Genomic DNA, 15,934 nt, shown 5'->3' on the forward strand with positions numbered 1-15,934 from the left:
CATTAATTACTTTAGTGTTTTATTCAAATTTTGTCCAGTACATATTGATATATATTCTAAATATTTAATATTTCTATTAGACTTCTTCAAAATTGGTGGTCTAGAAGGAAAATCAAGAAAGGAGGACAAGCTGTAGAAAGCAAGTTAACATTTCCACAGTGGGAAAAAGACTGGAACCTGCAGCCCATGAATGCTCATGGTTTGATGGAAGAGTACTTAGAAATGGGTAAATGAGAAAGTTAATGTTAAGATACTATTTATGCATGATCTGCCATAAGCTGAAACGGAGGCCAAGTGTAGTGTCTAACTTGCATGGTAATGCTGCCATATAACTACAGTCAATATTGTCTATCCAGATGAAGAACTAAAAGAACTGTGAGATCAAGAAACAGGACTCTAGGCAAGAACACTGTCCTCATCTGATTCCAAGCCTACAGTGTAGACTAGGGATCAGCAACCCCCTTGTAACATCTAGACTGTGGAGGGTTACTGACCTGACTGTCTTTCTTTGTGAAAAGATTTTGTCCTGAAAGAACATTTAAAATATATTCAAAGTAAAGCCGATACATGTATAATAGGATATGCCTGGCGGTCTACATGCAATAAACTTTGAATGATGTTGTTGTTCCAGAAAGTCTTGCTATAAGAAAGAAGGGATTGGAGGTCCTAATATCTAATGATATTTTATTATTCAGTCATACAGTTTGGATTTACCACAATCTTTGTAGCTGCCTTCCCATTGGCTCCTCTCCTGGCATTGCTAAACAATATCATTGAAATAAGACTGGATGCCTATAAGTTTGTCACACAGTGGAGAAGACCGATGCCTGCTCGAGCAACTGATATAGGTACGTACTTGGATACATTGGTGTGCATGCGAATGATCGGTAAATCATGCTTGTACAACCCCTGGCAAAAATTATGGAATCACCGGCCTTGGAGGATGTTCATTCAGTTGTTTAATTTTGTAGAAAAAAAGCAGATCACAAACATGGCAAAAAACTAAAGTCATTTCAAATGGCAACTTTCTGGCTTTAAGAAACACTAAAAGAAATCAAGAACAAAAAATGTGGTAGTCAGTAATGGTTACTTTTTTTAATCAAGCATAGGGTAACAAATTATGGAATCTCTCAATTCTGAGGAAAAAATTATGAAATCATGAAAAACAAGCAAGCAAAAAAACACTCCAAAACATCACTACTATTTTGTTGCACCACCTCTGGCTTTTCTCACAGCTTGCAGTCTCTGAGGCATGGACTAAATGAGTGTCACACAGGACTCTTCATCAATCTGGCTCCAACGTTCTCAGATTGCTGTCGCCAGATCAGCTTTGCAGGTTGGAGCCTTGTCATGGACCATTTTCTTCAACTTCCACCAAAGATTTTCAATTGGATTGAGATCCGGACTATTTGCAGGCCATGACATTGACCTTATGTGTATTTTTTCAGGGAATATTTTCACAGCTTTTGCTCTATGGCAGGATGCATTATCATCTTGAAAAATGATTTCATCATCCCCAAACATCCTTTCAGTTGATAGGATAAGAAAAGTGTCCAAAATATCAACATAAACTTGTGCATTTATTGAAGATGTAATGACAGCCATCTCCCCAGTGCCTTTACCTGACATGCAGCCCAATATCATCAATGACTGTGGAAATTTGCATGTTCTCTTCAGGCAGACATCTTTATAATTCTCATTGGAACGGCACCAAACAAAAGTTCCAGCAGCATCACCTTGCCCAATGCAGATTTGCGATTCATCACTGAATATGACTTTCATCTAGTCATCCAAAGTCAACAATTGCTTTTCCTTATCCCATTGTAACCTTGTTTTTTTCTGTTTAGGTGTTAATGATGGCTTTCATTTAGCTTTTCTGTATCTAAATCCCATTTCCTTAAGGTGGCTTCTTACAGTTCGGTCACAGAGGTTGACTTGAGTTTCCACTCATTCGTTCCTCATTTGTTTTGTTGTGCATTTCCTGTTTTGGAGACATATTGCTTGAAGTTTCCGGTCTTTACGCTTTGATGTCTTCCTAGGTCTACCAGTATGTTTGCCTTTAGCAACCTTTCCATGTTGTTTGTATTTGGTCCAGATTTTAGAAACAGCTGACTGTGAACAACCAACATCTTTTGCAACATTGCATGATGATTTACCCTCTTTTAAGGGTTTGATAATCCTCTCCTTTGTTTCAATTGACATCTCTCATGTTGGAGCCATGATTCATGTCAGTCCACTTGGTGCAACAGCTCTCCAAAGTACGATCACTCCTTTTTAGATGCAGACTAACAGGCAGATCTAATTTGATGCAGGTTTTATTTTTGGGTATGAAAATTTACAGGGTGCGTCCATAATTTTTTCCTCAGAATTGAGTAACTCCATAATTTTTCTCCTATTATTGGTTAAAAAAGTAACCATTACTGACTACCATATTTTTTGTTCTTGATTTCTTTTAGTGTTTCTTAAAGCCAGAATGTTGACATTTGAAATTACTTTAATTTTGTGCCATGTCTGTGATCTACTTTTTTTCTACAAAATTAAACAATTGAATGGACACCTCCAAGGCTAGTGATTCCATAATTTTTGCCAGGGGTTGTAGGACAGAATTCTAACTTTTGTTGTTTCTCTTAAAGGGAATCTGTCAGTAGGATCCACCCTCCTAAGCTGACTGTATGGGCATGTCTGTCATATGAAGCTGAATACAATGATACCTTGATATATACAATCTGATCTCTTATTCCAGAGAAATTTGTGATTTTTCTTATGTAAAATGTGCTGTTAAGTAGGGTTGAGCGAAACGGGTCGAAAATATTCAAAAGTCGCCGACTTTTGGCAAGGTCGGGTTTCATGAAACCCGACCCGACCCCTGTGTGGGGTCGGCCATGAAGTTGGCGATCTTTTGAATCTAGAATCGGAATTCCGATACCGATTCCCGATATGTTTAAGATATCGGGAACTGGTATCGGAATTCAGATTTAAGTGTAAAATAAAGAATTAAAATAAAAAATATCGCAATACTTACCCTCTGACGCGCCCTGGTACTAACCGGGAACCTTCCTTCCTTAGAATCAGCCTTCCAGGACCTTGCGGTGACGTCGCGGTGACATCGCGGCTTGTGATTGGCCGCGCGGCCGCCCATGTGACCGCTCGCGCGACCAATCACAAGCCGCGACGTCACCGCGACGTCACCGAAGGTCCTGGAAGGGCTGATTCTTAGGAAGGAAGGCTGCCGGAAAGAAGCAGGGCGCGTCCGAGGGTGAGTATATACCTAATAGGAATATACTCACCCTCGGACGCGCCCTGCTTCTTTCCGGCAGCCTTCCTTCCTAAGAATCAGCCCTTCCAGGACCTTCGGTGACGTCGCGGTGACTTCGCGGCTTGTGATTGGTCGCGCGAGCGGTCACATGGGCGGCCGCTCGGCCAATCACAAGCCGCGACGTCACCGCGACGTCACCGCAAGGTCCTGGAAGGCTGATTCTAAGGAAGGAAGGTTCCCGGTTAGTACCAGGGCGCGTCAGAGGGTAAGTATTGCGATATTTTTTATTTTAATTCTTTATTTTACATTAAAATATGGATCGCAGGGCCTGAAGGAGAGTTTCCGCTCCTTCAGACCCTGGGAACCATGGAAACCCAATGCACTGCATTGGGTTTCGGGTTTCGGCCAACCCCGACCCCGACTTTTTTATAGGATCGGACGATTTCACTCGACCCGACTTTTGAAAAAGTCGGGTTTCGTGAAACCCGACCCGATCCTATAAAAGTAAAGGTCGCTCAACCCTACTGTTAAGATCTATGGATCGGACACAAATCTCCTTCCTGCGCCCATCTTAAATAAAGAGGTTTTATCAGTGTAAGATATGTAATGACTGACAATCCTCTCTCCTGATCACACTGCAGAGTTGTGTGTAATTACAACAAACAGTACAGCAGGGTTTTTTTCTCATTACAAAGACATTTGCAACTGCAGCTCTCCTCCTCTCATAGTGTTGTCAGCTCTGCTGTACTACCTCTTCCCCGTAAACTTCCTGTTAGATGGAACCTGAAAACTATAAGAGGACAATGGCAAATGCTTTTAGAATGAGAGAAAGTTCAGCTCTGCAGCGAGATGAGGAGAGCAGACTGTCAGTCATTACACATCACACTGGTAATGCCCCCTTTCATTTAAAATAATCTGTGGAAGAAGATTTTAATGCAAATCAGCATCCAGCTCATAGTCTTCAACAGGTCATTACATATAATAAAAACATGGCTTTCTCATGACAAGACATTGGATAAGAGATGTCAAAGCATCATTTTATTAAACTACCTATGACATACATGTCCATATAGATGGCTTAGGAGAGTTGATCCTACTGACAGATTCCCTTTAAAATAAATCATGTCACCTAATTCATGCTGTCTAAAATATGGCCAGCATGAATCAGAACCTGGCTGCACAATGGCAGCCAGTTATATTTTTCTCTGAAATGCCAGAGTTTGACGATTTGGCCAGAGATATTGGTCAGACATGAGACTAGTTCGGTCCCACCCCTGTCCAGTTTTTATAAGGGTATCTCTAGGTGATTGACAGGTCTCTCACTATGGTAGAGACTTGCCAATCAATTGCAATGTTACTGAGAGAAATTGGATCTTTAAAGAATACTTTTTCTGAAATACCAAAGCATTTCAGGGAAAAATGTACCTTGCTGCAATCGTGCCGCACGCCTCCGATTAATGCTTCCCCCGGTTTGTGTCGAGTGGATCAGTTGACAGGTTACCATAACACTTGTTTGTTTAGTTAACCAATAGACCCTTTTGGATGAATTCTTCTCTTGCACATATTCCCTATTATCCAGGCAATGACAAACCCAAGCCAGTGAAGAATACATGATATATGATGTCACTTGGTGTTCGCGGTGTACGACAACATGCATGTCCATCTAATGAGTTGATTGCTTCTGGTCACACATGCCCAGTCACTATCTCCAGAGCTGTTATCTGCATATTGAACCCCAATTTTCAGAGCAGCCAATAAAAATTCAATAGCTTTTTACTGAGAAAGTTATTTATATAATTTTAACACATGATTTTAATACACATTTTTAGGAATCTGGTATGGGATTTTGGAAGGAATTGGTGTTCTGGCAGTTATTACAAATGCCTTTGTCATTGCAATCACCTCTGATTATATCCCTCGCTTTGTGTACGCCTTCAAGTATGGACCCTGCCAGGATGAAGGATACAGACATGAGAAGTAATGCTTGCCTTCTGATGACGTATATGATACGATATACTGGTCCTTATATTGTGTCCTTAATCCAAATATGTGATTGTGTTTCAGATGTCTTCGAGGCTACGTAAACAGTAGTTTATCTATATTTGACCTCAGTGAACTTGGTGAAGGACTTACTGGGTATTGCAGGTACATCAAAAGCCTTACAAATGTCTATCATCATGTAGAAGTTATGAGCCATTATTAACCCTTTCTTAGCCATAATTCAGACTTTCCTGCAATTCACATTACGTAAACAGTTTAAAAGACTTTTCCGGTCTTGTGCTAAAAGTCTGAAGTCTCTCTATGTCACTGTAGACTTCTGAATCCTTACAGAACACTTACCAGATGCTGGCAAGATTCTCCGGTAGTGACAGTGAAAGCGGGCAGTCACATGATCGCAAGTAAGCGAATTTGGCTACATGTATTCAGAAGCTTAGTAGATGTGATCGGCCTCACTCAATACAAGTAAATTAAGCGAAGCAGAACTCATCTACTCGGTGTATGACAGCCTGGTCATGACAGCAACACAAGAGAATCCTAACAGCATGAGTTGCACGCTCTGCAAGGACCAAGAAGTCTGCACCTAGACTGACTGCAGACTTTCACCACAAGACTGGACAAGACCTTTAAACTGAAAGAAGATGTATGGAGCAGGCTTAGGGGCTAAATATACTCTATACGGTCGAGAAACCAGCTGTAGTGTACAGTCAGGCTCCACTTACCTTGGTCAGAGACAGAGATAAAGCAGATTCCAACAGTTTAACCCATTAGAAGCCATGGTCAATACCAAGATTGGCATCAAAACATTCGAAAGAAAAAGATCTCCATTTTCCATTCCTTTAAAATGTTCCAGTATTTTTTGCAAGCAATTACCTGCATGTTCAGTTCTCTTAGTAAAACTAAAAATATGAAACACATTAAAATAAAACACATTGGAAAATGCATATAAAAAATCCAAATTTAAAAAGTTTTAAAAAAAATGCTTTTCCCAGTTAGCCTATAAAAAATTTCATGTTAAAAAGAAATATATTGTAACATCTATAAGTTTGAAAACTATTAAATAGCATGCGATTTATCCAGCATGATATACCATATACAAAATAACCGACAGAACTTTTTTTTAACAACCTTTCTTGAAATGGTAACAACGATAACTAGCAATCACAACGTAAAAATGCCGTTACACAGCTCCATCAACACAAAAGTAAAAATGCACGTATCTCAGGATGTGGTTGGCAAGACAGCAGCCATTGTGACTTATACAATTAGTTAAAACATCATTTTTATTTTACAGTGAACACCATAAAGATGAAAAAAATAGAGCCCAGAAAACTAGTTTAACTGCTGTTTTTAGGAATGGTATATCAAATCTTGTCTTTAGAAATACAACTTGTTCCTTAAAATTGTTTTAATTTTATTTCATAAATAAATATTACAGGTAAAAATAATCAACTTTGTATTAGATCTTATCGGAGAAATCTGCTTCTTTCTCCACCAGGACTGATCAGTCATTATCAAAATACTCAATTTATATATTTTAATGAGTAACTTTTCTCTTTGTGGAGAGTGACAGGCCTGGCCCAGCACGCCAGAGTGAGGAGACTTAAAAGCCATACAATGCTGCTCTTGAAATTAAAGGGCTACTGTCACCCCCTCCAGCCGTTATAAACTAAAAGAGCCACCTTGTGCAGCAGTAATGCTGCATTCTAACAAGGTGGCTCTTTTAGTTTTTGGTGCATGTATTCCCAAAATAAAGCGTTTTCAAACTTATCCAAAATACCTGTCTTTATCCAGGGAGGCAGGTCCTCACCCCCCTGCTTGAAACGCTACACTGCCATCACTCAAATATTCAGGGGCTCCGGGCGCCACCCCCTCCGCGCTGTTTTCGCTTGAAATCCAGCGCCTGCGCTGTGTACTACTGTGTGGGGCAGGCGCAAAGAGCTCTGGCCATCTGACGTCAGAGCTAGGCTTGCAGACTGCGCTTGTGCGGCCGCCCTGCCTATGAATCCCAGCCCCGCACTGTGCATAATGCATAACACACTGCGGGGCTGGGATTACCAAGGTGGGTGGCCGCACTGGCCTGCACAAGACAGTACAACACAGCGCAGGTTCCAGAATTCATGCGAAAACAGCGCGGAGGGGGTGGCGCCCAGAACCCCTGAAGATTTGAGTGACGGCAGAGTGGCGGTTCAAGCAGGGGGGTGAGGACCTGCCTCCCTGGACAAAGACAGGTATTTTGGATAAGTTTGAAAACGCTTTATTTTGGGAATACATGAACCAAGAACTAAAAGAGCCACCTTGTTAGAATGCAGCATTACTGCTGCACAAGGTGGCTCTTTTAGTTTATAACGGCTGGAGGGGGTGACAGTGGCCCTTTAAATATGCAAATTGCTTCTTCAAAGAAGAAGACAACTAGAACTCTAATGCCACCTATTGGAAGTAGCAATATAAATGGGGGGGAGGGTTGTTTGTAGCTCCTCACCCGATACCTCCATATAGAATTTCATTAGTAGTAACGGCCATCTCCTCTCTCAGTCATGTAACATTCTGCCCTCACGGAATACAAATTTTATAGGTAAATTGAGAATTTTGAAAATGAATAATCAATCCTGGCAGCGAAAGAAGCAGATTTCTATGATAAAATGTAATAAAGTTTCTTATTTCCATGTGCGTTATTGATTTATGAAATTAAGAACAAGTTTCACTTTAAATACAGATAGTCTTACAGTTATATTAAAGGCAAGATACAAAAGTGGGGATGATAAAAAAAATAGTTGTTTAGCAAAAGGTAAAGAATCATGAGTTTTTCTATGAATTAATACAAACACAGACTGTAAAAGTAAATCTTCAAATAAATGTACTTCTACAATCCATTTAGGAAAACTTATCATTGCCATTTTCCCCTCATTCTATATATTATAAAAGCCCAATCATTTACCAATAAGAAATGCATGTTGTAACCTAAGAATGTAGGTAATCCATTCACAGCCAAAACTTTTGACCCGAGTATTGATGTGAATAGGTGATTTGCCTTTGAGCCTTATGAGACATTTCCAATTACAACTTCTTGCCTGTCCCCAGATACCGAGACTATCGAGCACCTCCCTGGAGTTCGGCTCCTTATGAATTCACCCTGCAGTTTTGGCACGTTTTGGCTGCGCGACTCGCCTTTATCATAGTTTTTGAGGTAGGTGTGTTATTCATGGAGCTAATTTACATATTGCATTACATGGATATGTTCTAATTATTCAATTATTCTTCTTAGAATACTGTGCACAGTTCTGGTTTCCGGTGTATTAGTAAGACATAGCTGAACTAGAGCGGGTGCAGAGGAGAGCGACCAAGGTTATTAGAGGACTGGGGGGTCTGCAATACCAAGATAGGTTATTACACTTGGGGCTATTTAGTTTGGAAAAACGAAGGCTAAGGGGTGATCTTATGTTAATGTATGAATATATGAGGGAACAGTACAAAGACCTTTCTGATGATCTTTTTTATCATAGACCTGAGACAGGGACAAGGAGGCATCCTCTACGTTTGGAGGAAAAAAGGTTTCGGCATAATAACAGACGCAGATTCTTTACTGTAAGAGCAGTGAGACTATGGAACTCTCTGCCATATGATGTTGTAATGAGTGATCCATTACTTAAATTTAAGAGGGGACTGGATGCCTTTCTTGAAAAGTATAATGTTACAGGGTATATACACTAGATTCCTTGATAGGGCGTTGATCCAGGGAATTAGTCTGATTGCCGTATGTGGAGATTTTTTTAAGGAATAGACTGGGTCTATTCCTTACTTAATCTCAACCCATTCAACAAGGATTAGAGCTACATGTAGTCAACCTATCCAAGAGACCAATTGATGACATAGAGATGTCTATATTAAGTAAAGAACAGTCAAGTGTATTGCGGACTCTGGGGAGCGCAGAGGAAGCAGGTAGGTCGGATGGAATGAAAGGTCCACCGCAGCTCCAGCCTTGTGCCTCCAATGGAGGATGGGTGCAGTGGTTGAATGAAAAAAATGGTCAGAGGAGAGCTAAGAACTAAAGGACACAGGAGTATTAGATGATTCCACAATGCGTTTTGATGGTCAATTAATACTCCTGTGTCCTTTAGTTCCTAGTGCTCCTCTGACCATTTTTTTTCATTCAACTATATTAAGTAATGGTCTGTCATTTGTGCCTAACAACATTTTTTCTGTCTTTAACAGTATTAAGGATATTAACCTCTTTGTAAGAAAATTGAAGTAAGAAAATTGAAGTTGCATAAGTTCTATGCAGAAAGAGAACATTTGCCGATCTCAGTATTAAACAGGAACTCCTAACAGATGTCCAACTATTGGATAATCTTGATTAACCTTTTACTACCTCTATAGCACAAGGTCCTTTTACATCATTAAAAAATGTAGTTCTAAAATGCCCCCACATACAGGAATTCTTTCAGCCATAGATATATTTTTGAACCTGGTAGCTAATGAGATTAAGATCACCAGTAATTCATAGGATAGACAATCTCTCGAAAGAACAAATGGCGGCTCTGCGTATTCTTGAGAGATTCATCAATCACAAATAAACCTTGTGATAAAGGGGGCAACATGGTCATTGGGGATACCCACCAGCAAAAAAATATGTGCCTTGCCTTATGAGGTGACACTCTACTTATTTCTTGGTCTCCTGAAATCCGATACCTGAATCTATGGATACATTAAAATGTATTCTCCAACAGGCAAAATTGACAATCTTATCAGCAAGGAGGAATTAACCTTTATCCTCACATCAGCATCCATTCATGGCTACTTTTTATGCCTTACCAAAATTGCATAAAATGCCTTACACTTATTAAAGGGAGACCCATTGTGTCTGGAATCAACAGTGCGAGACTTTTAAGACAAAATGCTATAACCCTTTATTATTACTATACCCTCATATATCAGAGACACAACGGGTCTCCTACGTAGACTGGAAGGAATCCCCATTGAACAGCTAGCATTTACATTGAGGCCCTGTATTCCTTAATCCCCCAAGTCAAGGTGTTAAGGTGAACAGTTAAGGTACCGTCACATTAAGCGATGCTGCAGCGATATAGACAACAATGCCGATCGCTGCAGCGTCACTGTGTGGTCGCTGGAGAGCTGTCACACAGCGACCAACGATGCCGAAGTCCCTGGGTAACCAGGGTAAACATCGAGTTACTAAGCGCAGGGCCGCGCTTAGTAACCCAATGTTTACCCTGGTTACCATTGTAAATGTAAAAAAAAACCACATACTCACATTCCGCTGCCTGTCACATCCCCGGTGTCCGCTTCCCTGCACTCCTCCTGCATCCTGTGTAAGTACCGGCCGTAAAGCAGAGCGGTGACGTCACCGCTGTGCTCTGCTTTACGGCCGGCCAGCCAGCGCTGACACAGGATGCAGGAGGAGTGCAGGGAAGCGGACGCCGGGGGACGCGACAGACGCCGGAATGTAAGTATGTAGTGTTTTTTTTTTTTACATTTACAATGGTAACCAGGGTAAATATCGGGTTACTAAGCGCGGCCCTGCGCTTAGTAACCCGATGTTTACCCTGGTTACAAGTGAAGACATTGCTGGATCAGCATCACACACGCCGATTCAGTGATGTCAGCGGGTGATCCAGGGACGAAATAAGGTGCTGGACTTCTAGCTCCGACCAGCGATGGCACAGCAGGATCCTGATCGCTGCTGCCTGTCAAACACAACGAGATCGCTATCCAGGACGCTGCAACGTCACGGATCGCTATCGTTATCATTCTAAAGTCGCTCAGTGTGAAGGTACCTTTATGCTCACTGAAGTCTTCAGTTATTTAGTGCTATTTGTTGTTTGGTTCACAATGAAAATAAACCAATTGTTCACAGTTGTAGGCATGTTCTTTACATGAACTGATGCAAACTCTGAAAAAAAACACACAAAATTCCAGTTTGCGAGGTAGCAAAGCACAAAAAATACCAAGGGGGTGAATACTTTCTCGAGTTTTTGTATAATTTCAAACCATTGTAATATTAATCTTTTTTTTTCACAGCACCTTGTGTTTGGAATAAAATCTTTTATTGCTTACCTCATCCCCGATATGCCAAAAGATCTGTGTGACCGAATGAGGCGAGAAAAATATCTGGTCCAGGAGATGATGTACGAGGCTGAACTGGAGCATTTACAACGCGAACGGAAAAAGAACGGAAAACAGTATAACCATGAATGGCCTTAAGTGACAATATAGGAAGCCAACACTGCACTTACAAATAAGCAGCCGAGATGAAAAAAAAAATGGTGTATCGTCTATGAAACCTGCATATTATGATTTACATATATGTCTATTATATAAGACAATATATGTATAATGATATGTGTCTACCGGCTATATATAAATTGAAATATACATATGTTGTTGGAGCAGTAGTTCAAAGAAACATTTCTAATTGATACAGTGTTATGGGAACTAACTGGTTTCCAGTGTGGAGTGACCTCTGTCAAATTTTTAATTCAAAACCTTTGTACCACATTTTCTGAGTTTCTTATATGCCCATATCTGCGAGCTTATGTGAACGAAATGCCACCTCCACATTGTGTCTCCTAATATGTCACATGGCTGCTCTTGACTTGTAGAGGTCATTGCCCTAAATTCCCACTACTGCCGGTCATGTAGGAGGTCAGCCTATGTTGAGCAGTGTAACTGGCCTTTAATACAATGCAATTTGCAGCAAAAAAAAATTAAGGCTGAAATGAACCATTTTATAGATGGATGAATTTGAACAAAATCCCAACACCGAGGACTGCAGGTGACATCTGAAAGTTCTCCTTAAGACTTGCATGAGAAGGGAACATTTGTTCTATTAATTGAACCTACAGCACATTCTTCCAAAGACATAATTTAATCTAGAAGCATGACTTGGGCAATGCCGAAGGCGTAAAGTTTTTATAGGGTGCTGGGCATCCACTTAACGCAGCCGCAGCATCCTGGCGGCTTACCGGCTGTCACATCACCCCTACTGGATTTGAAGAAATGGGTCTTTATATTGATGTGAGTTGCACATCAAAATCTAATTTGGTTTTAAAAGCTTTTAACATTTTCTTGCACAGCTTTACAAATAGAGCAAAAATGTCGGAAATATTGATTACATTTATTGTGTAAAAAAAATAAAACTATGCAGTTCTTGTTCCCATAAGGTAGCAGAGGGGGGAACTACTGATACCATGCCATACCATTCAGTTTGGGAAGGGAACCTCTAAATATTTGAATGGGTTCGAGTGACATTATTTTTTTCAAAAATTAAAAGCCACACCAAAAAATTCTTCCAGGACAAAAGAAAAGGATAACATTTGGAAACTGAAAATGCCTTTTTATTCTTTGCCATGTTTGGCTATGAATTTTTACTTCTTCAAACATTTAAAGGAAGCATTCCCATCAAAGTTTTTATCATCTTGTTATATTGCATAAAACTGTGTACTTACAATTGCTCATTTCGCCTTTCTACCCAGCTAATTTTTCTCTTTTCTCTGCTCTATGTAGAAATCAGAAGTCTTTTCTCTTTGCACCAATCATCACCCTCCTCAGCTTCTGACATAGCTGTTCCGTTCCTCCTGCTCTGCCAGGGACTTCTGCAGTGACTCATGACTCATGCAGGGAAAATTCACCTCCTGCTTCCACACAGAACTTAGAATGACTCAGCTAGTCAGTTTGTAATCACATGATGTCATAGATCTAATGGAAACGAGAAGAATTATCTGAGTAGAAAGGCAAAATGAGCAATTGTAAGTATGCAAGCAGGTTGCGGGACGCAGTGACGCAAGGAAGGCAGAGGAAGGGTTAACAAATTAATTAACAATAAAAATACTTCTTGCAGGGAGATAAACAATTAAACTGGGATGGAAACAGGGTAATGGCACAAAAAGCAAGAAAAAGTTAGCAACAGTTTACTCAGCAAACTTATCATGTCCGGGGTCTCATCAGCCGCAGAGGTCCCGCTGAGGGTTGTAGTCCTTGGTGACAGCCGACTAAATGCCCTCAGATGGGGATCCTCAGCTCCCAGTCCAGCGGCAACGGGCGGTCTCTGGTCTCACACGTTGGGCCCCTAGTTCATGAACTCATGCAGCCAAATTCACAGAGGCTGCAACAATCCCGGTATCAGGTGAAATCTCTGATGCGAAGGTCAGTAAGGGGGATTGCAGTGCCTGGTCCGTACACAGCCCTTCTATGCACACGCGCAGTTCTAAACTTAACTGGGCCCATGGACCTGTCTCTGCTCACAGTTCCAATGCCGTGCCCGTGGGAGTTCAGCTGCAGCCCGATGCGATTCTGTTCTCTGGTTACAGGAGCACGCTGCGCATGCACCCCTTCTGCCTCAGTATCTGCCGGTGGGAAACTGCTCGCCATTGCTTGTGCTTTTGCTTTTAACACGCCCCTCCTTCCCGGGTCATTGGGTCCGTCTGGTCCCCTATTCCTTCTCCTGGGCAACATGGGACACAGCCTCAACAGTTCCAGACCCGGCTTAGTACAGTTACCTGCAGTACACAGTGCTAAATAATACGATGACTGCAATATATTAAGATGATAACATCTTTGATGGGAAGAGGAGGGATTCTCTAACCTAATTCTGAACATATTTTTTGCACATTGCGGTTCTCTTCTCTACCCTTCGAAGTCAATTTTAGACACTACTCTGTTTTAATCCGGTATCAGAAATTCTTATCGTAAAACCCCTATCAGGTCTCACCGATGCCAGGTTACAGACATTTGACTGTATATATTTGATTATTAATATTCTCTGCTTTTTTGATGCGATTATATGAATGTAGCTAGCAGATGTGTTCATTTTATATGAAAGCACTGTCATATATGCATACCACTCCAGGACAGATAGTTATTTTTATGCTTCGGGATAGCATGCAGCTGTTTTTATATGCAGTATTTTTGATTTGTTTGTCTATGTACAGATTCTATGTGCGATGGACTTTGCTGTGCAATCCCTCTAACACTTACCTAAAATAATTATGCAAGCATCATTTTGTAAAAATGTAATATAAATATATGTGGATACACATAACACATGTTCTCTATAGAGTAGGAAGTTTGCATGGCTGTCATGTGAATGGCGGCTCATCAATTGGCTCATTTAATAAAATAGTGCATGAATAACCCATATGCTCTATATAACCCATCATAGCCATTCCAATCAGCCATGATTGTTGATTGTTCAATCAGATCTGATTGGTTCCTTGGTATTACATTTTTTATCCTTTCACCATACTGCGTATGTTTTTGGTTTTTTTTAAATAAAAACCGATAGGTGAGATACACTCTCAGCAATTGGATATGAACATGTATGTATGCTGTCGGTCGTAAATGAATTTTGTTCCGTTAGAGAGATGGCTGCTTTCCGTTTCCTCTTCCTCTTTACCTCAAATTGATTTTTTAATTGTAATACCAAGTACATCCTGTAAACAAATGTGGCGCTGTTTCTGGAAGCAAGCAGCTGTGTGAATTTTAAATCTCTTAACTCAATCAGAAAAAAAAAATTGTTTTTTATGCACTATTTTGTTACATTGGCTCTACTGACCTAATGTAATGGTTATGCCTAACCTGCATATTATTATAATGCAAAAAACTAGAGATGTCACTACTGTAAGAGCACAATGCACCATGCCGTTTATGCTATTTTCATTTTTTAATGTCACTTCTATGCAGATCACAGTCAGATCGCAGCAGCCACATCTGTGTCTGATTTAATATATAAAACGTAAACTTGGAATTTTTACGAAAATCAACAACGAAATGAAATGTATCCACTAATCAATGTTGGTAAACTAATGATAGCTGTATGCAATGTACAAGTATAAAGATATGAATTTTTACCCTATATCAACTGCAAGAAATTTTCATCCCATTTTCCAACTAAATTTTCTACGTTTTTAGCCTTTTTTAAATAAAAAAAACATGTGAAAAATATGCAAATAATGTTCACAATAGATACAATAGATATGTTTCATCTTTGAGTTCGTCTAGTCTATAGAGTAAAAATTGATTTTGGACATCCAGTAATTATTGCTATGTTGCCATTGTGGGGGCAATGAACCAAAATTTGCCATTTAGTTTAATCCAAAAATTACACTCTACGTGATAATAACCCTAATCATCCTCCAATCTTCAAAAAATATCATCAGATGCATTGTATTATTGACTGACTATTTCGTGATTTGTTATTTTAGAGGAAAACTTTGAGTTTATTGCCCCCCCTGGTAACTTTACATCTGATTGTGAGGACAGATTGTTTGCTCCCTTTTGCCAGAAACTGGCTTGAATGACTGCATGAACAATCAGACGTTAGGTGTTAGCCAACATTTTAACTTCGTTCCTAAATAAATTCTGTAAATTTTGAAAAAAAAAATGTACTGGTGTCTTCCTCGACTTGCAGGTGAAGCACTTACCCTTTGGAATTCTTCTCGGGCTTTGATTTCTACCACTTGTCAGGTGACAGCTGCAGCCAGTCATGGCCCTCAGTGATCACATGGTGCATATGACTGGTGTGGTAACTGATTGGCTGCAGAAGTCACATGCTAACCACTTCTAAACAGCTCCGGAGGACAACCAGAGGGTTTGTGCTAGTTCTGAAGGGGTGAAAAAACTAGCAAAATTTATTTTTCTATTTTCAACCTTTTTTTAAAAAAA

The 15,934-nt window shown here is 40.2% G+C and overlaps 1 protein-coding gene across 2 annotated transcripts in view; it reads left to right on the forward strand.

Moving 5' to 3' along the window:
• The window catches only part of ANO3 (anoctamin 3), a 745,314-nt gene extending 729,671 nt beyond the window's left edge, over positions 1-15,643 (forward strand). For both annotated transcript variants that reach the window (XM_069740331.1, XM_069740330.1), the window contains 6 exons: positions 81-226; positions 696-848; positions 5,086-5,233; positions 5,321-5,401; positions 8,336-8,441; positions 11,294-15,643. In XM_069740331.1, coding sequence (XP_069596432.1) covers positions 81-226; positions 696-848; positions 5,086-5,233; positions 5,321-5,401; positions 8,336-8,441; positions 11,294-11,476 — 817 coding nt within the window. In that variant the 3' untranslated portion in view covers positions 11,477-15,643. The remainder of the gene's footprint in view (positions 1-80; positions 227-695; positions 849-5,085; positions 5,234-5,320; positions 5,402-8,335; positions 8,442-11,293) is intronic.
• The last annotated feature ends 291 nt before the right edge of the window (positions 15,644-15,934 follow it).

Source organism: Ranitomeya imitator, chromosome 9, assembly GCF_032444005.1.
Source record: "Ranitomeya imitator isolate aRanImi1 chromosome 9, aRanImi1.pri, whole genome shotgun sequence".
NCBI classification, from domain to species: domain Eukaryota; kingdom Metazoa; phylum Chordata; class Amphibia; order Anura; family Dendrobatidae; genus Ranitomeya; species Ranitomeya imitator.